This window comes from Oreochromis niloticus, linkage group LG20 (genome assembly GCF_001858045.2).
Source record: "Oreochromis niloticus isolate F11D_XX linkage group LG20, O_niloticus_UMD_NMBU, whole genome shotgun sequence".
Taxonomy (NCBI): domain Eukaryota; kingdom Metazoa; phylum Chordata; class Actinopteri; order Cichliformes; family Cichlidae; genus Oreochromis; species Oreochromis niloticus.
The window spans coordinates 34,101,903-34,114,977 of record NC_031984.2 but is presented as its reverse complement, the minus strand read 5'-3'; the positions used below and the strand labels follow the sequence as shown (position 1 = coordinate 34,114,977).

Here is a 13,075-nt window from a genome sequence, read left to right as displayed (position 1 = left end):
GAGGTTTTCTTGAAGCTTTTATTTTGGTATTTCCGTTGACCCGTACAATAAATTTGCATATTAGCTAAATATTTAGTTTCCCGTAACATTTAGATTTAACATTTAACATTTAGATTTATATATAATATTTAGATTTAACATTTAACATTTAGATTTAACATTTAGATTTATATATAATATTTAGATTTAACATTTACATTTAGATATAATATTTAGATTTAACATTTAGCATTTAGATTTAACATTTAACATTTAGATTTAACATTTAGATTTATATATAATATTTAGATTTAACATTTAACATTTAGATTTAACATTTAACATTTAGATTTATATATAATATTTAGATTTAACATTTAGATTTATATATAATATTTAGATTTAACATTTAGCATTTAGATTTAACATTTAGCATTTAGATTTAACATTTAGATTTATATATAATATTTAGATTTAACATTTACATTTAGATATAATATTTAGATTTAACATTTAGCATTTAGATTTAACATTTAACATTTAGATTTAACATTTAGATTTATATATAATATTTAGATTTAACATTTAACATTTAGATTTAACATTTAGATTTATATATAATATTTAGATTTAACATTTAACATTTAGATTTAACATTTAACATTTAGATTTATATATCATATTTAGATTTAACATTTAACATTTACATTTAGATATAATATTTAGATTTAACATTTAACATTTAGATTTAACATTTAACATTTAGATTTAACATTTAGCATTTAGATTTAACATTTAAAATTTTACTAAATGTTGTAAAAAATGACTCGAAAAAACATGTTTTTGTAAGATTTAGAGCTAAATGTGGAAAAATGTTGCCGTTAATTTCGGCATGTTTCAGTTTACAAACGGCGCCCCATAGTTTACGCACGGTGTTTGTCTTTAACATAGTTCACGGTGGAGAACAGCTGCTGACATAATGTGGATCCGAAGATCCATAATTGGCCTACCTGGGGTTGAAAGTCTCGATAAATGCACGGCGTTTAGGCGGGTATACCGGCTTCCGCGAGTGTGACTCTTATTTTGAGCGATGAAAAAATAATAGAATATAATTGTATATTTATATTTCAATATCACAATAATCTTCCAATTTAGAACTACGAGTTAAAAAGAACTAACATAAATAAAATACACTTCAGCTAAATACTTCTAATTTATTTGCCCAAACCATGCGGAGCCGCAGTATAAGGACTAAAGAGCCGCATGCGGCTCCGGAGCCGCAGGTTGCCGATCCCTGCACTAACCAGATTCGTGCTTCTATTTTGTTGCATCCAAAGATCAAGTTGGTTTACCTCTTTAGTTTCATTTAACCATGGTGACATCAACTTTAGGCCAAACTTTTTCAGGAGATCTTGTCTTTGTGTGAAAACTGTAATATTCTGTGTGTTCATAGTAACATGACCCTAACCCGTCCAGGGAACAAATATTAGAGCCATGGCCTCTAAATCTGAGGCCATATTTCTCAACAGAGGAGTGCAGCATCTGTCGTGTTATTGCACTGGTGTGTTGTGACAGAGAGGAATAAACTGTGACTGTGAACCTGTCATTTTATTGGCTGATCTATGTTCCTGTCCTTGCATGTGGCCTCAAGCTGTCCCTGGCCAAAGAATAAGATCTGAGTGGATAAAAATGAGCCGTCTCTGAAGGGTGTCTGGACTCAGCTGTTCCCATTGTGAGCCAACTGTGGTGATTCAGGCATCCGACCAGAATTCCTCCTGGATGGCTGCCTGCTGAGGTGTTTGGGCATCTCTCACATAGACGAGACTCCAGCATGTGAGATTATGTCTGTCAGATACTTAGGGTGGCCATGGTTTAGGGTGTGAATATAACAGCCATTTACCTATTTAGCCAAGTTACAGCAACCAGCTCCACAAAACTCAGTTCTCTAAGGTGGAAAAGTAATATACAGTTATATATGTTTTAAGTAAATCTAAGTTGATTAATATGAGTAATACTTTAATCAAGTAAAACTATTCAAAAGAGAAAAAACCCAGTCTTTCAAAATGAGTTACTCATTGGTTTTAATTTTAGCAAGTGCAATGTTTTGAAATTTAATTGTGTACAACCTCTTTAAGAAAAAAATATAAACCCTTTAATTGTATTTACGTGTCTTATTAAAAAAAAGAGGTTTTTAATCTCAATGGGATCTTCCTGGTTGAATAAATACAGACTCCTGCACCACATTAAACTATGATGACATCATTGTCACTGCTGCTGTTGTGTTATCAGTCTTTTGTTGAAAAACTGGGGCCTGTGTGAGTTTAATGTTGTCAAACCTTTTAATTCACACGCTGCTCCAAAATATGTTTGTATTGCAAGTGTAGGTTAAACAGTCACGTTTACATGATGACAATGAAGTAAGTAAGTAAAATTTATTTATACAGTGCTTTTAACAGATAAAAATCACAAAGAAAGAAAATACAACATATAACAATGTAAAAGAATAAAATACAACATAAAAACAACAAATTAGTTGAAAGCTTGTCTATATAAAAATGTCTTCAGCTGCTTTTTAAAAGAATCAGTGGAGTCAGCGTAAAAACAGTGGGAGAGAATTCCACAGCCATGGTGCCGCTGCCTGAAAGCCCCGATCACCACCAGTTTTAAATGGAGTGCGTGGGGCCGCCAGCAGACTTCAGAGCTCAGGAAGATGAGGCTCTACACAGCCATCAGAACAACAACATTGTGTTGAATCTGCTGACAACAGGTTCAGTTAAGTTGACATGATAAAGTTGCAAAACACAAATGTTCATTATTAATGTTGTGAGGTTATGTTCACTGTGGGCTGTATCTTCTCTGTTTAAATATTCACTCCAGTAATCTCAGTTTAATTTGCCCAGCTCTATTAATCTCAGGTTTAAACAGTTATTCATGGTGCTTTACATTAACTGGGATGTTCATTTAAAAAAAAAAACAGAACTGTTACTGTACGTACCATGTTTACCGATTGAAATCCAGGTCCCACACTGAATCTCTTCAAACTAGTAAAACTGGTTTTTTTTTTTTAAATAACTGCAAAGGTTTGCGGTCATGCTGCCACCCTGTAACTGTAAATATGAAAAAAGATTCTTCTGTCACACCTTCTGCTTCTTGTTTGTTACACCAACAAATCCTTACATCAGTGATCTTATTGATTTCTTATTGATATCTCATTAAACAGCTAACAGTAATGTGAACATTCAACAACAAAACAAACATGAAGATAGTGATAGTTGGCATTAACAAGGGAACAGCAGAAAACAGCAACTCCTGTACCTGTTTATAGAACCACAGGGTGAACAATTAGAAAAAGAGCATGTTAGTAAAAGGACATCTTCAGAAGTGTTATTCTTTTTTAAATTGTTTTTGTTCCAGAATTTTGAGAAAACTGTTTGTGGTAATAACTGTTCACAGGTGAAACTTGAAACAGCTCATAACAGTTAACCTAAATCCTTTCCTGAGGTTACTCACTGTTTTGTCCAGATTCCAAACACAGAGTTTTTTACTCTGCCCGATTAAGGTTTAACTTAAGCCCGGCTCCAGGTCCATGACTTAACTCATGTAGTCTGTTGCTGAGGACCTGGACCTTAGTGGAGAGCTGTTTTGTCCGATCCAGTTATCTCTTTCAAATGTGTATCGCAGGTCTTTAGGACAAGGCACTGTAGATCAAGCCACACAGGACTGCACCCATTTGCCACCTGAGATTTTACAGCACTGTGCATCTTTAAATGATGATGCCAACATCAAGTCTTGAGTTCTTGAAAATGTGATGCTGCATTATCAGCATCGATAATTAACAACAGCATGCAGACAACAGTTCCACCTTAGTCAAAAAGTTATGACATTTTCAGGATGAACAATACAGATAAACAACATACTGTCTAAAAAAATGACTAATTTCCTTTATCAGTTGTGCTGTAACAGTGCTGCAGCTTAGCAGGAACTTTTTAATAAGGCTGTCACCATCTTGATTTAAGTATACACGTAATGCTTTCAGTATGAGTTCCTGTAGCAATAACCCGTTTTTAAACTCTATCAAATTATATGAAGAAGCACATTAAAAAAAAAAACTTCATCATCTCCAGTTACAAATGTGTCATTTTGCCAAATGTGATGGATAATTATTGCTTTTCCCAAAGGCACATAAATCCAAATTTGAGTGATGGAAGGTCCCTGATCTTCTTTCTTTAGTACTACACATGTGCAAATGTGCTAAAGAAAGCGCAACATTAGTTAGTCCCTCAGAAGTGAGGTGTTTGTATTAATTTGAATCTGGAGTACTTTGTAGCCTTACCATCTCATATGATCATGTAATAGGAAGAAACCTTATTATTTTGACTGTAACAAATAAATAGTTGTTATGATTTTACCATAAAAATATATGTAATGCAAACATCTGTGTTTCACTTCTTAAGAGCGCACATAAAGAAGCCACTGTGCAAGCATAAGTGTCTGCTTTGCAGGCACTGCTACAGTTTCATGTGTAAAGGCACTTTTGACTGTCTGGAGGCGGAGCTCGAAGGATGCGCACTGTTGAATTTAGTGCATAAACTAAACCCATAAACTAAAATGATTTGCTCGGATTATGTTTCATGACACAAACATAATTCCATATGTTAGCTCAAACCTAACAACAGATGATATCATAGTGAGACTGTATTCTTTAATTTGCAGTAAATAGCACTGCTTCCATTATAAGAACTGACAGGATTTGACAACAAAGTTAGTAGTGACAAAAGAGATTTAAAAATCAGTGATGTATTTGGAGGATGTATTTTTAAATCAGAAGGTCAAAGATTGAAAACGCAGCTGGAGAACATAATTATGTGAATACAACTCACTAACCTTCACATAAACTGAATCTTTCATTACTGAACCTTACCTGCCTTTCAGGCCGGTTAGCAAAACCAACTACTGTTGAACAAGGCAAAATATTATTTTTCATTTTATGATGGTGTAAATTATTTAAACAGTTTCTAAAACTGACAGGCTATATTTCACATGGCTTGGTAGCATTCATCCACCTGGCAAGACAATACAAAGAGCTCCAATCACTCTGACGATTTATGCTGCAGTGAATGTGTGTGGGCAGAAGCCACGGACTGTGGGTTGTGAAACTGGGTGTTGGCAGCATTCCAGGTGGATGGAGGCTGAGCACGCTGAAATATTGATTCAAAACGCTGAAGGCAACTAGAGGCCATGGGTTACATTTGGACAATACATGCAGCAGGGTGTAAAAGTTCAATCCATGCATCTGCTCAAAGTCTTACAGGGTTATAACATTTGAGTGAAAAAGGTTTCGCTGAGTGCCACCACAAGACTGCTTTTACATACTGCAAACTGGTCAGGTCGTATTTATCTATATATCTATGTGCACATGGAAATATATACACATAGAGATCTACTGACAGCCAATTTATATCTAGCTGGATGCCTATAATATTTTAAGTCATTATAAAAACAACTGACAAGAACTTAGAGGTTCTTTTTCATTCCACCACTATGTCACCTGTATCTTGTGTTTCCCAGCCTTAAGAGAGAAATCAGTTTCATAATAATAACTGAGATGTGTATTTATATGATTTGAATACTGATAAATAAATAAACATACATTTTCAATTCAATTCAATTTTATTTATATAGCGCCAAATCACAACAAAAGTCGCCTCAAGGTGCTTCATATTATACAGTATACTCTATAATAACAGATACTTAGAAAAACCCAACAATCATATGACCCCCTATGAGCAAGCACTTTGGCGACAGTGGGAAGGAAAAACTCCCTTTTAACAGGAAGAAACCTCCGGCAGAACCAGGCTCAGGGAGGGGCGGGGCCATCTGCTGTGATTGGTTGGGGTGAGAGAAGGAAGACAGGATAAAGACATGCTGTGGAAGAGAGACAGAGATTAATAACAGATATGATTCAGTGCAGAGAGGTCTGTTAACACATAGTGAGAGAAGAAGAAACACCCAGTGCATCATGGGAATCCCCCGGCAGCCTACGTCGATTGCAGCATAACTAAGGGAGGATTCAGGGTCACCTGGTCCAGCCCTAACTATATGCTTTAGCAAAAAGGAAAGTTTGAAGCCTAATCTTGAAAGTAGAGATAGTGTCTGTCTCCCGAATCCAAACTGGAAGCTGGTTCCACAGAAGAGGGGCCTGAAAACTGAAGGCTCTGCCTCCCATTCTACTTTTAAATACTCTAGGAACAACAAGTAGGCCTGCAGTGCGAGAGCGAAGTGCTCTTATAGGGTGATATGGTACTACAAGGTCATTAAGATAAGATGGGGCCTGATTATTTAAGACCTTGTATGTGAGGAGCAGGATTTTGAATTCTGGATTGAACAGGAAGCCAATGAAGGGAAGCCAAAACAGGAGAAATCTGCTCTCTCTTTCTAGTCCCTGTCAGGACTCTTACTGCAGCATTTTGGATTAACTGAAGGCTTTTCAGGGAGTTTTTAGGACATCCTGATAATAATGAATCACAGTAGTCCAGCCTGGAAGTAATGAATGCATGAACTAGTTTTTCAGCATCACTCTGAGACAGGATATTTCTAATTTTAGAGATGTTGCGCAAATGGAAGAAAGCAGTCTTACATAGTTGTTTAATATGTGCATTGAAGGACATGTCCTGGTCAAAAATGACTCCAAGGTTCCTCACAGCATTACTGGAGGCCAAGGTAATGCCATCCAGAGTAAGAATCTGCTTAGATACCATATTTCTAAGATTTTCAGGGACGAGTACAATAACCTCAGTTTGATCTGAATTAAGAAGCAGAAAGTTAGCGGCCATCCAGGTCTTTATGTCTTTAAGACATTCCTGCAGTTTAACTAATTGGTGTGTGTTACCTGGCTTCATGGATAGATAGAGCTGGGTGTCATCTGCATAGCAGTGAAAATTTATGCTATGTCTTCTAATGATGCTGCCTAAGGGAAGCATGTATAATGTAAACAGAATTGGTCCTAGCACTGAACCCTGTGGAACACCATAATTGACCTTAGCGTGTGAAGAGGACTCTCCATTTACATGTACAAATTGGAGTCTATTAGATAGATATGATACAAACCACTGCAGTGCAGTACCTGTAATACCTACAGCATGTTCTAATCGCTCTAATAGGATATTATGGTCAACAGTATCGAACGCTGCACTGAGGTCTAGCAGGACAAGCACAGAGATGAGTCCACTGTCAGAGGCCATAAGAAGATCATTTGTAACCTTCACTAAAGCTGTTTCTGTGCTGTGATGAGCTCTGAAACCTGACTGAAACTCTTCAAATAAGCCATTCCTCTGCAGATGATCTGTTAGCTGTTTGACAACTACTCTTTCAAGGATGTTTGATATGAAAGGAAGGTTGGAGATTGGCCTATAATTAGCTAAGACTGCTGGGTCTAGAGATGGCTTTTTGAGTAAAGGTTTAACTACAGCCACCTTGAAGGCCTGTGGTACATAGCCGATTATTAGAGATAGGTTGATCATATTTAAGATTGAAGCATTAATTAATGGCAGGACTTCTTTGAGCAGTTTTGTAGGAATGGGGTCTAAAAGACACGTTGATGGTTTGGAGGAAGTAATTATTGAAGTTAACTCAGAAAGATCAATTGGAGAAAAAGAGTCTAACTTAACATCGATGGTACTAAAAGTAGCTGTAGATAATATTACATCTGTGGGATGATTATTGGTAATTTTTTCTCTAATGATAAAAATGTTATTTGTGAAGAAGTTCATGAAGTCATTACTAGTTAACGTTAAAGGGATGGTTGGCTCAGTAGAGCTCTGACTGTTTGTCAGCCTGGCTACAGTGCTGAAGAGAAACCTGGGGTTGTTCTTATTTTCTTCAATCAGTGACGAATAGTAAGATGTTCTGGCTTTGCGGAGGGCTTTCTTATAAAGCAGCAAACTATTTCTCCAGGCTAAATGATGATCCTCTAAGTTTGTGACACGCCATTTCCTCTCCAGCTTACGAGTTATCTGCTTTAGGCTACGTGTTTGAGAATTATACCACGGAGTCAGGTACTTCTGATTTGAGGCCTTAGTTTTCACAGGAGCTACAGTATCCAGAGTCGTACGTAGTGAGGAGGTAAAATTATTAACAAGATAATCGACCTCTGTTGGAGTAGCGTTCAGATAGCTGCTCTGCTCTATGTTGGTACAGGGCATTGAAGATGATAACAGTGGGTGGATTATATTCTTAAACTTATTTACAGCACTTTCAGAAAGACATCTACTGTGATAAAGTCTACTCTCCACTGCTGTGTAATCAATTATTGTAAATGTTATCAGGAAATGATCAGACAGCAGAGGGTTTTCAGGAAACACTGTTAAATGTTCAGTTTCTATGCCATATGTTAAAACAAGATCTAGAGTGTGATTAAAGTGGTGGGTGGGTTCTTTTACATTTTGAGAGAAGCCAATTGAGTCTAATAACAGATTAAATGCCATGTTGAGGCTGTCATTTTTAGCATCTACATGGATGTTAAAATCACCCACAATAATTATTTTATCTGAGCTGAGCACTAAATCAGATAAAAAGTCTGAGAAATCAGAGAGAAACTCTGTGTAAGGCCCAGGTGGACGATAGATGATAACAAGTAAGACTGGTTTCTGAGTTTTACAGCTGGGGTGGACGAGGTTAAGCATCAGGCTTTCAAATGAATTAAAAGTCTGTCTGGGTCTTTGGTTGATTAATAGGCTGGTGTGAAAAATTGCTGCCACACCGCCCCCTCAGCCTGTGCTTCGAGGTTTCTGGTAGTTAGAATGACTCGGGGGTGTTGATTCATTCATTTCTGTCTCTTAGGTTGAGACTTAATCACATTTTCATTTAAATGACCCTTAACATAAACGAATGACCTCATCATACATATATATATATATATATGTATATATACACATTGTTTCTTGACCTCGGGACTTCCAATTATACTCGGCACAGATGTTCCTGTACACTATGCCGGCCACTTGGTTATGGCGTTCCATGTATGCCTTGCCTGCTAGCATCTTGCACCCTGCTGTTATGTGCTGGATTGTCTCAGGGGCATCTTTACACAGCCTGCAGCTGGGGTCTTGCCTGGTGTGATAGACCCCAGCCTCTATGGATCTTGTGCTCAGAGCTTGTTCCTGTGCTGCCATGATTAGTGCCTCTGTGCTGTCTTTCAGTCCAGCTTTGTCCAGCCACTGGTAGGATTTCTGGATATCAGCCACTTCCTCTATCTGCCAGTGGTACATACCGTGCAGGGGCCGGTCCTTCTATGATGGTTCCTCCTCTTTCTTGGGTTTCTGCTGCCTGAGGTATTCACTGAGCACGCTGTCAGTTGGGGCCAGATTCGTGATGTATTTGTGGATGTTTGTTCATCCTGGACCATGGTGCTGACACTCACCAGTCCCCGGTCTCCTTCCTTCCGCTTAGCATACAGCCTCAGGGTGCTGGGACGATGCATGAAGCTCCTCCATGCATGGTCAGGAGCTTCCTGGTCTTGATATCAGTGGCTCCTATCTCCTCTTTTGGCCATCTTATTATCCCAGCAGGGTACCTGATCACGGGCAGGGCGTAGGTGCTGATAGCCTGGAACTTGTTCTTACTGTTCAGCTGACTCCTCTGGACTTGCCTGACCCTCTACAGGTACTTCCAGGTGTGGGGCATCAAGTCACAGGCCTCCTTGTAATCAATCCAGGCACAGGTTGGTCAGTCTGGTCTTGCAGTCTCGGCTGACTGCTCAGTTTACCAGCAGCTGGTGTTTTGCGCCTCTGGTATTCTTGCCCATCCCTTTCTGTGCCCCGCTCATGTATTGAACCATGTGCCCGTTCATCTTAGCCGCTATGATGCTTGACAGGAGCTTCCATGTGGTGCTGAGGCAGGTTATTGGTCAGTTGGTCTTCCTCACTGTAAATCCAGTTGCAAAAGGCTGCCCTGTTACATCTAGTAAGGGAGTCCTCTTCCTTACGGTGCCAAAAAACAAAACAAAAAGGTACTGGCACACTTTAACCTCTGACTACGGCACATAGTTTTCCCTCTTTCCTCTCTTTTTGAATGTGACTTCCCCAAGTGATTACAGTTTTTCTCGATTGCTAAAACACATTTCTTGAAACTACGCCTCATATCCGCACAACAGTAAACACAAATCCATAACATCTCACTCAATTCCCCAAACATCCTATTTCCAGGTCAAAATGAAGCTCTACACCCAAAACTATTCACTCCTGCTGAAAAACCGAACTTTGCCCTCAGACATCAAACACAAGCCCTCAAAAACACACACACTACAACAGAGTTTTGCACACTGGTACAATTAATTCAAAACAATAGTTCCAAAACAATTAGGTTGCTTATGGTTCTCCCCTTCAAAACCCTTGTCACATGATAAACACAAAAGACGCAACCAATGTATGTACAGTGGCACATTGTCATTCATGTACTATACAGTACAACACACACCAGAAACATTATCCCACCACAGCATCTTGTCTTTGGTCTGGGTCAGGCCAGAGAATCTCATCCACATCACAGGCTATATTGGCCCCAGCCAGGCAGCGGGGGTAAAATCCTCTTGCATGCCTGATCCACCCCTGGCATGCATCTACTGATATGTCTAGGCAGGCCTCTTCCATGGCCTGAAGGAGGTGAACACGGACATAAGGTTCTCGGTCATACACTTTCCACCGCCATGCCGAAAATAACTCCTCTATCGGGTTTAGAAAGGGGGAGTATGCAGGCAGAAAGATATTAGAAAACCTTGGGTTATTGGTAAACCAGTCACGAACCAGAGCAGCGTGATGGAAGCTGACGTTATCCCACACAACAACGTAGTGAGGCTGCTCTGGCTGTGCTGGTTCCCTGTAGTCCAGCTGGAACATATGTTGTCTTAAACCATCAAGAAAAGCAAGGAGAAGCATAGTGTTATAGGGTCCTAGTACGGCATGGCGGTGGAGTACCCCTCGTTGGCTGATGGCTGCGCACATAGTGACATTCCCCCCACGCTGACCAGGGACATTTACAATAGCCCGATGGCCAATTATGTTCCTCCCCCTTTTCCTTCTTTTGGTCAGGTTAAAACCTGCCTCATCCACAAAGATCATTTCATGGGGAACAGGCCGTCCTTCAATCTCAAAGATTCTCTGCAAAACACATAACACAGTAGAGTCAATCGGTACCCTGAACCAAAGTTCAAGAGTGCTGAAATGGCAGCATAAACTGCCATGCTGTGATGGTACACAATACCTTATACAGTATCAAAACTCATACCTGAACATATTCCACACGTTGGTTTTTCACTCTGTCAGAGTTTCGTTCGAAAGGGACTCGGTATGCCTGTTTCATCCGGAATTGATTCTTTCGGAGGATGCGGTCAATTGTGGAGAGGCTGATGGCATTTATGCCTCGAAAAAGATGATCATCCTCAATCACTCTCCTTTGAATCTCTTGCAGGCGGATTACATTATTTGCAATTACCATGTTTACAAGTTCCCTCTCTTGCTCCTCCGACAAAAGCCTTAACCTGCCTCCACCAGGTGGTCGTCTCTGTGTCCTACAAAAATAGAAGCACTCATTACTGTAACTGTCACACATTCATTTTACAGGAAAATAATGGAAACATACTGAAACTCAAGACACATAAATTCAGTAACTTAAACGTTACTGTACAAAGCAGTCTTACTGCAAGTACACCTACCTGTTTTCCTCCCTGAAGGTTCTGATGATGGAGGCAACAGTGAAGCGACTCAAATTTGGTTGTACTCGTTGCCCAGCCTCCCTCATAGTCATCCCATGGACAAGGACATGGTCAACTAAAGTGGCTCGAATTTCATCCGAGACTGACTGTCTTCGTGCCCTTGCTCTTCCCCTTCCTTGTCGCCGTCGTTCTCCACCTCCACCTCCACCTCCTTCACCACCTCCTCCTCCTCTTCCACCACGTCCTCCTCCTTCACCACGTCCTCTTTCTCCACCACGTCCTCCTCTTTCACCACGTCCTCTTTCTCCACCACGTCCTCTTCCTTTGCATCTCTTTGGATCCATTGTTTCAAACCTGAATGAGCTGACTTTGGCCCTTTTATCTATCCATCGCAGGTTCTGATTGGTGTGTGCTAAATTTTGACTCCTAGTGTTTCCACCTGGTTAATTGTGTGCTAATTGGGCTCAAGCTATGCTGACTTAAGTTAACATTATTGCATGCTAGTGCTTTCTACATGACTACATGGTGTAAGCACTGTAAAATGTAGGGATTTGTGTGTAGAGTTTTGCAGTACCAGTTCACCAAATTTGAGTCATGTGTCAAAGCAGGGAATAGTGTTTATAGTTCAGGGAAATGGGTGAGCTTTTTGACCAATAGCGTTTATGGTTTTGAAATTTTAGTTTAGAGGCCTGGTTATAGTGTTTAAGCAATCGAGAAAAACTGTAATACACAAACAGGACTGCCTTTCATGTATTACTGTTTAGGCTCAAATCAGATTGATTGGAGGTTTTCAGCGACATAAATAAAATACCTCAACTCAAATGTGTTAAACGTTAAACTGAAAATGAAAGGAGTAGAAATTAGAGATATTTGTTTAAAAATGTAGTAAGTAAAAAGCTGCCCAATATACTACCAGTCAAAAGTTTGTTTTTTCTTTAATTTTTACTACTTTCTACATTGTAGATACATGCTGAAGACATCAGATGTATAAAGTAAGATATACTGAATTATATAGCAAAGAAAAAAATAATAAATAACTCTAAATATGTCTTATATCTTTGCTCAGTATCTCCTCAAAGTAGCCACCCTTTGCTTTTTTGACAGTGCTGCAAACCCTTGGCCTTCTCTCAATAACCTTCATGATGTAGTCACCTGAAATAGCTCACGGAGGATCACCTCAGGAAAGGAAGACCAAGAGTCCCCTCTGCTGCTGAGGATAAATTCATCCGAGTCACCAGCCTCAGAAATCACAAGTTCACAGCAGCTCAGATTAGAGCCCAGATAGATGCCACACAGAGCTCCAGTAGCAGACACATCTCTACATCAGCTGTTCAGAGGAGACTGTGTGAATCAGGCCTTTATGGTCAAATACCCACATAGCAAAATTGG

At 39.2% G+C, this 13,075-nt stretch overlaps 1 protein-coding gene across 1 annotated transcript; it reads right to left on the bottom strand.

Annotated features, from left to right (window-relative positions):
• Positions 1-10,065: 10,065 nt before the first annotated feature.
• Positions 10,066-12,407, bottom strand: LOC109196061 (uncharacterized). Its single transcript, XM_019349247.2, has 3 exons — positions 11,687-12,407; positions 11,260-11,542; positions 10,066-11,132 (listed from the first exon to the last, which is right to left on the bottom strand). Exons 1-3 carry the CDS (start codon positions 12,028-12,030, stop codon positions 10,461-10,463), a joined length of 1,299 nt encoding a protein of 432 aa, XP_019204792.1. The 5' UTR covers positions 12,031-12,407; the 3' UTR covers positions 10,066-10,460.
• Between the last annotated feature and the right edge of the window lie 668 nt (positions 12,408-13,075).

Bases quoted from the DNA above. Each gene is read 5' to 3' on its own strand.
- LOC109196061 (XM_019349247.2), bottom strand. From the start codon at position 12,030: ATGGATCCAAAGAGATGCAAAGGAAGAGGACGTGGTGGAGAAAGAGGA. The intron at 11,543-11,686 runs GTAGGTGTACTT...CTATTTTTGTAG, and splicing joins ACCTTCAGGGAGGAAAACAG to GACACAGAGACGACCACCTG. The intron at 11,133-11,259 runs GTATGAGTTTTG...TGTGTTTTGCAG, and splicing joins AACGTGTGGAATATGTTCAG to AGAATCTTTGAGATTGAAGG.